The following is a 12,850-nucleotide window of genomic DNA, read 5'->3' as shown; positions in this document are numbered from 1 at the left end:
CAGTGTGTTAAGCACCCCCAGTTCAATCCCTAGTACCAAAAAAAAAAAAAAAAAAAGGAGTCAAGAGTAAGTTTAAAGAGCATACTCCTCTCCTTCTTTCCTTTAAAATAAATGCAAAACATGGAAACCCCTGTTGCCTCAAAAGAGCATCAATCACAAACAGAAGTCATGTCTTCTAAGACTTTACAACCACTTTGTATTTTCAAAGTGCCCTACTGATGTTTTGATGCTAGTTGCTTATGCAGGGAGGCTGCAGACCAAGGCTGAACCCTGGTGCCATCCTTAGGATCACTGAAGCAGCAGTCCTGTCTCACTTCTTCACAGACAGGCTCTGTTTTCATTCAAATCCATTGTGTTCATGTAAATTATCTAGGAACTGGGGACCTGAGAGTGGTGGATCTGGTGTGCCAGGAGTGAGATTCCAAGAAAAAACATTTTAGAATCAAATCCAGATTTAGGTGGAATGAATAAAATTTAAGCTGAATTTAAGGCGTTTAACAGGTTAAATACCTTTAATTACTCAGGAAGAAACAATATTCTTTTGGTAACTTTAAAAATATGTGCACAGAAATTGACAGGGTCACTAAGTGATTTCAAGTTGCCTAAAAATTCTAGAGGTTTCTTTTCTTTATTTTTTATTTGTTCTTTTTAGTTACACATGACAGTAGGATAGGAATTTATTTTCTATTTTAAGATAAATTCTACCCTAAAATTTTAAGTCAGGGTTATTGAAACTGACATCTGAATCAACTAGAGTATGGTTGATAATTCCTCTAGAACATTTTGCTAAATTTGATCTTATCTAAAAGATGCAGTGTCAAGGATGTTTTACTTATTTATCTTAATCCATGGAAAATTATTTTTAAGAAACCAGAAAGGGGGAAAAATAACAAAGGCTTTTAAAGACTTTAGTATTAGAAAATATTTTCAAAATTTTATCAAGGCTTTTCAAATCATCTGTCATCTTTTCTGCACTCTTCTTTCTCTACTCCTTCTTGGCTGTTAAAATAATCTTTATTCCAGAAACTTTTTATTTCTCAGTCCCGAACTTTTCATGTCTTAACAGTACCATTGTCTTTTTCAACACCGTGGAAACCCATTTTAATGAGATGGAAAGTCTGGCTGTTTAAAAAAACAAACAGAACCAGCTACTGCTGTCTCCTAGAGTCCTGTTAGACCAAAGTTCTGCTCTCCACCATTGGCCATTGAGAAGTAGTGCACACCTCTGCCTCAACTTCAGTTACAAGAAATATGTTATGTGAAAACAGACACTGGGCTGCCTAGAGATGTTGGTCCTTACAGATGTGGCAAGCAAAGAAATTTCTCCTTCAAGTGCATCTTAGAGATGTTTTAGTCTCAAAGCACAGTTGACCAGATTTAACTAACTAAAATGACATTTTAGGTTTATCTGATCCATGATTACCTATCAATGGTCACTGAAACATTTCAATGTTTTGGTGTAAATGGTTTAATTTTATGTACCCAAATTTCTGGAGTCAGTTTTCATTGTCTCACTTGGCTTCCTGATACACAGTGCTTGTGCAAAACTTCTAAGGTGCTGGGCATGGCGGCACACACCTGTAATCCCAGCAACTCTGGAGGCTGAGACAGGAAGATTGCAAGTTTGAGGCCAGCCTCAGCAACTTAGTGAGGCTTAAGTATCTTAGTAAGATCCAGTCTCAAGAAATAAAAAGGGCCAGAGATGTGGCTCTGTTGACACAGTATCCCTGAGTTCAATCCCCAGTACCAAAACAAAAAACAAAAACACAATAACAAAAAAGAAAACCCTTCCTGATTAATGACCCACTGGTTTTAATTTACTTTCTTTTTTTTAAAGCAAAAATAGAGAAAACAATAGTTGTTTTAAAAAGAAAGAAAAAGCAAACCAGGCTCTCTCATTCCATTGGGAAGATCTGTTAGTCCAGCTTTGAAGTCAAAGGGTAGTGTTGAGTTTTTATTTGTAACAAATTCTGAGATTATCCATTAACCACTCCAGCAGACTTTCTACTCCCTTTCAAACATATATCTTTCTTTCTTTTTTTCTCTTTAAAGAGGCCAGGTTCTTTTCTTTGAGTTTACCTTTTTTAAAAAAGTGGACCTATGAAAAGAGGTATACCACCATTTTCGTGAGTTGGAGATAGAGTTATGGAATAGCTTTTCAAATGTTAGATGACTGTATTCTCAGAAATTACTCTATGCTACATGCAAATGAGATGCAACAAGCTGAAGTTGATAATCTCTGATGTGAACAACAAAGAGTAGAAGTGCTGTGAACTTAATGTCCCTATTGGAAAGTAAGAAGTTGAAATCAGTTTGAATACCTTAATCACAGGGCATATTATATGGCACTTACTAGCAAATTTTGAGTGTACCTTGTAAACCTAAAAGATACAAATATCCTCTTTCTCCCAAAGAGTGTATTCTCCTAGACACAAAGCCAGTGCACATGCCTACACATCCTCCACCCCTGGGTACTGTGAGGATGTCTACCTGAACAGGAAGGGCAGACAGATAATCAGGGAATTAAAATCATCACAAAAAGGACAAATGGGTGATTAAAATCTTTTTATCTTTCAAAGAGAATAGTTAACAGCAGCAACAGTGAATGGGAAAATTTCTTGCTCTCAGTCTATTGTAATGCTCCATTTCACTTGTCTTTGCTGGAATTTCCTGGTCACCTAATACTTCCTTTGTTAACCCTTTGTACTAAGTCAGTCAGCTGTCACTTCACGTCCACTGTCAGAAATCAAGTTATTTTTGTTCTAAGAGTCTCCAGGATTTCTTCCCTTTTCTTCTTTAACTATATTTCCCTCAAGATGTGTAGTCTAACTTATGTATACTGAAGTTTTGTCATATTGCTTATGCAATATATCACGTAAGTATTACATAAGAGATACAGCAAAAAAGTACGCATTCCCTTAAGTGAGAGTTAGAGGAATAATGTGGCTAGTGACCATGATGTATGGCCAAATAATCTTAGAAAACAGTACAGCAGATAATACTGGACCTTTTGGATCAGTGATATCTTTGCTTTGCAAATGTGTATTGCCACTGGGTTTTACTTCATAGGTAAGTACCATTGTCATTTTCAACACCGTGGAAACCCATTTTAATGAGATGGAAAGTCTGGCTGTTTAAAAAAACAAACAGAACCAGCTACTGCTGCCTCCTAGAGTCCTGTTAGACTAAAGTTCTGCTCTCCACCATTGGCCATTGAGAAGGTAGTGCACACCTCTGCCTCAACTTCAATTACATGGGCATTCCTTTAACCTCTCTCATGGTCTTGAGTTCCAGATGATCTCGCCTTGGATTCCCTGTGGAAGAACACTATCTGATGTCTCCAATTGTTTTGTCTATGGCTCCTTTATAGGAGAGTGGTGGAAAAGAGAGAAGCTAGGGCAGAGGCCATTCCAGTGAGATGGTTGCTTTCATAGGTTGCTGCCTCTGACCTCTCAAAAATGGGATCTAGCTCAGGGCTATAGTGAAGGAAGAGAAACTTAGCTTTTATTGCCTTGTCAGAAACACGTCATTTACACAGAGAGGTGTCCCACCATTTATTTGAGTTGAAGATATTAAATGAGATGCAAATATATGTAACTAGTTTGTCTTTTCTTCTTTCCTGCATGGATATAGGATGATTATTTATTCTCGATTTGAGTTCTTGGTTATCTTTGGATAGCAAAAACCAAATAGGGTTTCATTCAATCTGTAAATGGTTTCTATGGTCAGCAAAAGCTGTTGTTGCTTGAATAATGGAAGAATGTTTCAGGAGCAGGCAGGTTGTCGGTCAGCTAGACTTTCTTCATCCCTTAAGAGGTGTGCCACCCAGGATTAAACAAATGTTTAAGAACATAAATAAAAGACCAATTCCTGCCCTGAAGACACCCTCACATTCAAATAAAGTTAACTTTTTTTTTGGTGTTGGGGATTGAACCCAGGGCCTAGTGGATGCTAAGGATAACCTCTCCCCTGAATTATACCCCCACCCTCCAAAGTTAACTTTAAACAACTTCTCTAAAAAATATTATCCCTTGCACAGAAAGTAGACTCTAATGTAAGTTTGGATTCATTTAAAATGTTAGGTTAAACAACCAAAAGTTAGATTAAATATAAAAATAAGCTGTCCAATATTTTCATGTCTACCCACATGACTCTGTTGGAAATACCAGTTGGGCCTAGTGTCATGTGTTCTGCTAAACATCATGCATGCCAGTGTCCAGAGGATGAAAGATAGGTAGAAACTCTTAGAACAGACAACAGCAGCCATGGGAAGCCCAGGAACGAACACACCAGGCCTTGGTACAGCTGCCTTGGGAGAAAGGATCTCTAGGACCCTGAGATCCAGCACCAGGAGAGTTTGCTCCCCCATCCCCCCAGATTGCCTCACTTATTGACCAAAGAAACTTAGTACAGATTTTGATAGGGGGTAGGGAGGGAGTATAAGTAGTTGAAGTTCTTGCTTGATTTAAATGACAATGACAAGAGCAACTCAGTTTAATGAAGTAAGGCCCTTTGTAGTTGAAAAGCTAAATTCCCACTTAAGCATAATTTGAATTTACCTCATTTACCCTTTTTCAAAAGATCCCCCAAATTCCACCTTATTTGCTTATTTATTTAGATTACAACATAGACTATAGGGTAAGGGTGGAAAAAAAGTCACTAACAAAGAAGAATAGCAATTTGGTAAATACAAGTTCTTAGTTTCATCAAAAGGATGACTGGTAATTTTGGTCTATTGTGAATACTAAAAGATGTCTCTTTAAAAGTTAAAAATATGAAAAGTACTTAAAGATAGGAAAGCCAGGCACAGTGGTGCGTGCCTATAATCCCAACCACTTGAGGATCACAAGTTCAAGGCCAGTGTGGGCAACTTAGGGAGACAACTTAGGGAGAAATAAAAAGGACTGGGGATGTAGTGCCATAGTAGAGCACTTGCTTGGCATGTACAAGGTCCTATGTTTGATCCCCACAATCACACACACAAACACACACACACACACACACACATACAAAAAGTTACAATATATTTTAGCGCTAGCTGACTTTAAGTAATACACTAGAGTCTGGATTCAAATTCCAAGTAAAGCCAATTAATACACAATAATGCATGATCAGGTCATTCATTTTCCCTCAGAACTCAGTGGAAATCTGATCTCCTTCAACTTGTCTAAAAGTTTGAAGTCACCTTAGTCAGCAGCTCTTATCTTCTCAGCCACAACTAGATTTCTTTAAAAACCAATGCAAGTCATATTGTACTTTTAAGTTTTCTAGTAGCCACATTAAAAAAAAAACATGAAGTTAATGTTTATAACATATTTCACTTAACCATATGACCAAAACATTACTTTAAGAGGAAATCATTATTAAAATTTTTTGAGATTATGCATTTTTTCCCCTACTGATGTCTAATTCCTCCATGTGTTTTTCACTTTAACAGAGGAATTGAGAACAATTAAGGATGGTTGTCAGGTTTCTACCATGGTTACGGGAGCCAATAATAGTCAAGTTAAATACAAGGTTGGGGGCAGTGAGCAGCATGACTCCAGGTGCCTTTGATACAAGCTGTTGGATGTCTGTTAGTCTACTTTGACATGGAAGAGTTGTATTGAGTGAAAAGCTACAAGGCTGGGTAGGAACACAGAATACTTATGGTACCAAATGATAACTTTAAGCAATAGTGATGTTAGAAAGTCTTTTTTTTTTTTTAATCTCTCTTTTTAAATCTCATGAATGATGTGACTGATTGGTTATGTGATGGGAATCAAACTCAGGGAATCATGCATGTTAGGTAAGCACTTTACCACTGAGCTAGGGTAGAGAATTAAGAACATATTAGCATGTTTAAGGGACATTGTGAATAAACCTGTCCTGGGCCTGATGGGATTAGTGCTGGGATCAAAGCTGGCCTCATGCAGTCTGCAGACATGTTTTGTTTGGCTTTTATAGGGTTGGATCACACAGTGTTCTAAATTTTAGTTAGGTGCCAACATTTCCACAGAAAATCCAGATTTCTGACTTTTTAATAAAAGGGGGTTGGGAGGTAGACTTGGCAACATAGCTGGTAATAATCCACTGAAGCATATGCCTTTCCTCTCCAATGAATCTGTTTTACTTCTTTATGTTTGTCTGGGACTTCTAGGCCAAGTATCAGTAGGTAATAAAGGTAAAAAGATAAATTAGTGGCAGATTATAGAGGGCTTTGAATACCAAACCAAGAAGTATAAAATGTAGGCAGCAGGCAGCCTTTGAATAAGGGATTGACGAGATTAAACCCGTATTTAGAAGGATTTTTCTGGACCAGTGTGAAAATTGAGAAGTTAGAGAACCGTTACCAATTTTTAAAGGGGACAAAAAAAATGAGATGGTGTGGGAATACACAAATGAACTTTTAAAACATGCAAAGTGGGGTGGCAGGGGGATAAAAATCAAAATAGAAGCATCTCAAGGAGAGAGACATCATCTAGAAAGGCTGCATTGGAGCTACCTGGGCCATTGAGGTGGGTGGAATATTTGCTTTCAGAGTTCCCAAACTTAGGCCAGTGTTTGGTGTAAGGGACAGTGAATGTAAGGACATTCCAAATAGTCTTGCTGTCTGTGGCACCGAGAACACTGTAGTCACACTGTTCTAAGTGGACTGTGATTAAGGGAAAATATCTTCCTCTCACCCCCTTTTTCCACTTTTAGACCACCTGGCCCCCAAAAGATCCTTTTATCAAAAATGGGCTAAAATTAGAGCTGGGGTTGTAACTCAGTGGTAGAAGGCTTACCCTAGCATGCACTATGTTCAATCCCCAGTACTGCAAAATAAGAAAAGACTAAAGTTAATAATCTGATAACTATTAACCATGTGCCAGAGAGGTTCTAAGTTGTTTGTTTACAGTACCAGGATTCAAACCAGGGCTTCATGAATGCTAGGCAAGTACCTGCCACTGAACTAAACCCCTAGTGCTCTAAGTTCTTTTATTTAATCCTCATAAACACCCTTCAAATAGGTACTATTGCTATCTCCATTTAATACACTTAGGAAACTGGAAACTGAGACCCTAAAAGTTAAGAACTTACCCCAAATCACTCTAAAGGATGGGACCAGGACTTGAACCCAGACTTGAACTCTGACTTTCCAGAGGCTTAAATGTTTTAACCACTCAATGAAACTGTTCTTGTTTCTGTTTTAGTGCTATACAAACAGACAACTAGGGAAATTTTTGCTTTCATCCAGGAAGCTCTGTTGTAACTAATTTCAGGTGTATCAGTTTGATTCATGTCCCCTGCAAAAAATAAAATTCCAGAATTGACTCTCTTTCAGGGGGCAGATAATATGCTGAGTCCTTGGGTAACCTTGAGAAAACAAGAGTATGTAGTACATTCAAAGATCTGTTCTCTTCTTTGAATGGCTCAATATTAGCTTACAAAGTATGTGCTGGTAACCCTCAACAGGAACAAAAAAATTCTTACAAGAACTCATTTCTTTTCTGTGTAGGTGTTGTGGTGCTGGGGATTGAAGCCAGGATTTTGTGTACATTAGGCAAGCATTTTGTACTGAACTACATCCCCAGCTCTATTTTTTTTTTAATCAAGCCAAATCATACTAGATTTTCTTCATTGTTTTTATGAAAATTTATCACAGAATAAATATTTTAATTGGGAAGAGAGTGAGAATCCATAACAGAGAAGGCACATGTTTGATGAAGCCTCAATCCTTGTTAACTTTTTCTACCATATTTAGTGTGGTTTCTTTCTTCTTGGTCTATAGCTGAAACACGTGAATGAAAGATTTCAAGATGAAAATCATAAAGAGGTGGTTCTCATGTGCATTGGCATCACTTCTGGAGTTGGGCGACTTCTCTTTGGCCGGATTGCAGATTATGTACCTGGTGTGAAGAAGGTTTATCTACAGGTACTTTCTTTTCTTTCACCCCTAATTTATCCCTATTGTCTGGTAGCTCATTAAATGAATGTAAATTTTAAAATTCTATAAAAAGAAAAAAAAAACTTTCTAGACATAACTTCCACAGGCAGTTTTTCAAGGACAATACCAGTCAAGATTGAGTTTGGACAACATGAGAAGTTGGCAATCAAACAATTTTCTTTGTTTTGTTAGGGAATTCTACCAAAATGTTTTTGCCCATGGCTTCTTCTAAGAAAAATTCTTTATTTTTGGCACAGTACTCATAATCATGAACAGATCCAGTGCATTTTACAATATCTTATGAAATTTGGGGTGTGTACGACTTTTTGCCTGCTGGGTATTGTGGGTGGGCATAAACAAATGCTAATTTCAGGATCATTCATGACACTTAGGCAACAGATATTTAAGTGACTCCTTCAAGCCAGAAAATGTGCTACATGCTGCAGATGAAATGTCATCTGTGATACTTAGCTGAAGGTCCCATGGGAAGACAGATAAGACAGTGTTACAGTACAGTAGAATAATGAGTATGTTATGTAGGTCTCCTGGGAAAATCTGAATCACTAGTTAAGAAATGAGTAGTAGTTAAAGGGCTGGGGGTGAAGTTCAATGGTAGAGCACTTGCCTAGCATGCATGAGGGCTTTGGTTCAATTCCCAGCACCATACACACATAGCAGAGGTGAGTGGTTGTTATATATGAATGGGAGGCTTGCTGGCTGGCTGAGTTACACAGTTAAGGAAGATAGGGAGGTGTATTCCAAACAAAGAAAACACGGGGTAAAGATGTGGAGATGTGTCTGGGAAACTGAATGTTTGAATGGAATAAAGAGAATAGTTGATGTTTGGGCTAGGTTGGGAAGGAACTTAATATGCATGAGAATGGATGAACTTAATTCTGCAATCAGGAGTTGTTCACGTTTAAGGATTTTAAGCAAGGGAGTGACATGAATTGTGTTTTATAAAGATTAATTGGATAGAATGGAGTGGAGGAAGAGGGGCAAGAGTTGAGGAAGTCAGAAAAGGCCACATATTGAATGATTCCATGTATATAAAATGTCCATAGTTGGAAGATCCATAGAGATAGAAAGTATATTGGGTGGTTGTCAGGGGCTGGAGGGAAGGGGGAATTGGTGAGTAATTGATACTGTGTAGGGGATTTCTTTTCAAGTGATGAAAATGTTCTAAAATTAAATGATTTTGGTGGTTCTATGATGTTGTGAATATACGAAAAGGCATTGAATAGTACCCATTAAATGGGTGAGTTTTGTATGTAAATTATACACACACACACAGACACACACACACACACACACACACACACACACACACACGAGTGGAAGCATGGGAACTAGTTGGAGATTATTGAAGTAGTTTTAGCAGGAGAAGCCAAGGCAGAGATGCCAGGAGTAAATCAGGGATATGAGAGTGAGTGTTTGGTGGAGCCACTTAAACTGGGTTTGAGATTTGTGACCTGGGTAACAGAGTAGATGAATTTCCACTCTTATCAGTGAAGGATGATGAATTCAATTTTGCTGTGTCAAATGTCTGGTGCCTGTGAAGAAGCCAAGTTGAGCTTAGAGCTCCTGGAGGAGTATGGATAAGAGACTGCAGGACTTTGGTATTCATGGGCTTATGGAGTGAGTGGAGGACCAGGGACCTGCAAGGAGACCAACAGGGAGTGGCCAGCTTGGAGAGAAAAATCCAAGAATAGAGTGTTTCTAAGGGCAGGAGGCCGGCACTACGTCAGTAGCTAGTGAGAAGGAGCCTAATAGATCTTCACTGATTTAGCAACAGAGAGGCCATTAGTGACCTTATAGAGAGCAGTTTCAATAGAGTGGCAAATACAGAAGATTGGACATGATTAATTGAATAAATGAAAATATAGACAACTATACCCAAAAAACTTGGCTGCAGAAGGAAGGGAAAGGAGAACCATGAGGGGATTTATGATTTTGGGGAATAAGTATTTTGACTCATGCTAGTGATCAGAAGCAGTATTTGAGCAGTGCCTTGAAGAAAAAGTGAAATTTGGAAATACGAAATTAAATGATAAAAGCATTTATTACAGATAAAGAAACTTGCATTAATTGACTGTAAGTAATAACAACCCCCATTCATTGAGCACTTTCACATTCAGGTGATGAAGTAAGTGCTCTACCTGCATTATCTCATTATCCTTGCCCATCCCTGAAAGGGTGGGACTGTTCTTATTTCTTTTTACAGATATGTCCACTGAGGAACAGAGAGGCTGCCTCACCATGGGTGTTTGTGTGCATGTAGGTCCAGAAGGAAGTATAGACAGAGGTGGTGTGCAGTGCTGGGAATTAAACCCAAGCCCTCATGCATATTTATGTACTACTTTAAAAAAATGTATTTATTGAACAATGATTGTGCCCCTCTTTATCAATACCTTACTATGGACATCCTCACTTATGGTTGTGTACTGAACACGTAGCTGAATGTTCAGACTAGTTCCCAAGTGTCAAGAGAGCCTTCTAATGGGCATTTATTGTACTACAGAGCTTCATTTTATTTTTCAAAAAATTCTGAGTGCCTTCTGTGCCCTAGACACCAATCCAGATATAAAAAAGAGAGACATAGTCTCTGAGTTCTTGGAGCAGGACTTAGGCAGGAAAATGCTGGGTGTGTTTGGGATTCAGAAAACAGGGAGCCTCACAGAAGAGGTTGGAAAGCTGGGAAGGCCAGTGATCCAGGCCTTGAAAACCAAGACAAGGATATTTTACTGTAAGTAAAGTGGGCCCTTGTTGGAGAGTGTTGGTCTGGTTTTACATTCTAAAACTACTGTACTCGTGCTGTGTGTAAAGGGTGGATTAGAGGGAGCGAAGCAAGAGTGCGGGAGGGGAGGAAGAGCAGGTAGGAATGAGAGGTGGTCCAGGTGAGGGATTCTGGAGCCCATTCTAAGGCTCAGAGGATGGAGTCATGCTATATTTTATACATAAACATTCTCCAGAATAATTTCTGAAAGTTCTTTCCCCCTACACATGGGACAGGCAGGTCATTTGCAACACTTTTGTGAGGACATTTTAATACTTAGGTATTTTGAGTAATTTACAAAAGAAAATAGAACTTTCCTAACTTTCCCATATTTGGTCTGTTAGATGGCAGTGAGTTAAAAGTCAATATTATGGATCATCTGATATTTTATTTTCAATGGAAAAGTTAGCCACAGACTGGCTTCTTTAAGCCCTTATGTAAATTTTTTTCATCCAAATGTAGGGCAGTAGTATGTGCTTGGGACACCCAGTAGTTTGTGCTGAGTCACGGGGGAGGGGGGGGATGACTCGATTTTAAAGAGGCTGGTGGAGGAGCTGGAAAGTCCTTAGATGTGTCCTGGGACTGCTGGGAGCCACTGATGGGCTTCATTTGTAAGCACAGCAGCCCAAGAGACAACACAGCCCACCAACACAGAGCCCAAGGGTGCTCTACCACCGAGCTACACGCCCAGTCCTTTATTATTTTTTTATTTTGAGAAGACAGAATCTCACTAGGTTGACTAGGTTAACCTCAAACTTGCCAACCTCCCACATCAGCCTCCTGAGTCACTGGGATTATACTTTCTTCTCTTTTTCTTGGCCCAAGATTTTTGATTCTTTGCTTCTTCTTGGCTACAGCAGAGTCCAGCTTTGCTGGTATATACATTCCTTTTTCTTCCTCCCTCCTTCCCTGACTGCCTGCCTTTTGACCCAGTCTTTCTGGGCTGGAATACCCTTCTGCTTATCTCCTTTTCATTCCTTCGTTGGTGGTGGGTTTTCTCAGACATACGTGCTCCAGACTTTTGTCTCTTCAGGGGGCTGTGGCAGTTCATTCTTCCTTATTTCCTTGGAGCCACTTCCGAGTAGCTGCTAGTCCTAGAACACTGGGTGACATAAACACACTTCACAGCTCTCCCACATTTCAGGACACAGTCATCTCAGGTTTGGGAGGCTGCAGAGCAGAGGAGGATAGGTTCTGAAGTAAGTGTCTCACTAGCAATTTGTCTTTAGAACCACAGAGGACAGTGCTGAAGATACTTGGTGACTGCTTATGTAAAGTACTAGCTCAGAGTAGATGGTGAAAAAATCCTTGCTTTTGTCATATTTTAATAATCATATTAAATACAGAAGGAAGATCCCAATTTGGAACAGTTCTCAAGAAAGGAGACCTTGGTTTCCCTGAATTAGAGGTCTTTACTTAGGTCTTTGTTTTTATATTCCTAAACAAAAGACAATCTTTTGTTTAGGAATATACTTGGTACTTTTTGCTTAAAAGTTCTGAATTTGAACTTTCATCAAGATCCGAGTTCCAGCTATTTTTAACCTAGTAATTCTAAAGGCTGAACAAAGTCCACTGCTCCTGGTAGAAGGATACAACTGAATTGCATTATATAGAATGATAATAGTTAAAGGAAATCTTGCAAAGTTCTGGAGTATATCCTTTATTGGAGAGGAAAGGCTGTGTTTACCCTGCTTTCTTCCTACCACTTTTCTTAACCTCACAGGTCTGTCTTTCTAGTCATGATTAAATGACTACAGATCTATCTTTCTTAAAGGTGTAATTTTGGAAGGATGAAAGGTTTGAAGGTTATAATTGTGTATGAAAGGATTGAGCGGGGCGTGGTGGCACACTTCTAATCCCAGCTACTTGGGAGGCAGAGGAAGGCAGATGACAAATTTGGAACCAACCTGGGAAACTTAGTAGGACCCTGTTTCATAGGACTGGGGATGTAGCTCTATGGTAGAGGCTTGATTTGGAGCACTTCCATTGTGTCATTTCTGTATGACATGGACATATTGAATGTGGACATCATGTCCATGTGTGTGTGCATAGGAATGGGAGGGTTGCAAATCATTGTCAGGAGGTTATTCCTTAGGAGGAGAGAACATGGGTTGAGTCCAGAAGCAGGGAGGGAACTTTTCGCATATTATAGTGTACGTTTTTCT

At 39.0% G+C, this 12,850-nt stretch overlaps 1 protein-coding gene and 1 long non-coding RNA gene across 4 annotated transcripts in view; one reads left to right on the top strand and one right to left on the bottom strand.

Moving 5' to 3' along the window:
• LOC144366121 (uncharacterized) overlaps positions 1-12,850 on the bottom strand; it is a 120,626-nt gene that overhangs the window by 81,252 nt on the left and 26,524 nt on the right. The window lies entirely within an intron of this gene.
• The window catches only part of Slc16a10 (solute carrier family 16 member 10), a 119,165-nt gene that overhangs the window by 92,664 nt on the left and 13,651 nt on the right, over positions 1-12,850 (top strand). For both annotated transcript variants that reach the window (XM_005330169.5, XM_078019483.1), the window contains one exon: positions 7,754-7,897. In XM_005330169.5, the coding sequence (XP_005330226.2) occupies positions 7,754-7,897 (144 nt within the window). The remainder of the gene's footprint in view (positions 1-7,753; positions 7,898-12,850) is intronic.

The sequence above is a fragment of the Ictidomys tridecemlineatus genome, chromosome 8 (assembly GCF_052094955.1).
Source record: "Ictidomys tridecemlineatus isolate mIctTri1 chromosome 8, mIctTri1.hap1, whole genome shotgun sequence".
Lineage (NCBI taxonomy): Eukaryota > Metazoa > Chordata > Mammalia > Rodentia > Sciuridae > Ictidomys > Ictidomys tridecemlineatus.
Note: the sequence above shows the minus strand (reverse complement) of the source record. Positions and strands in the feature narration are given on the sequence as shown.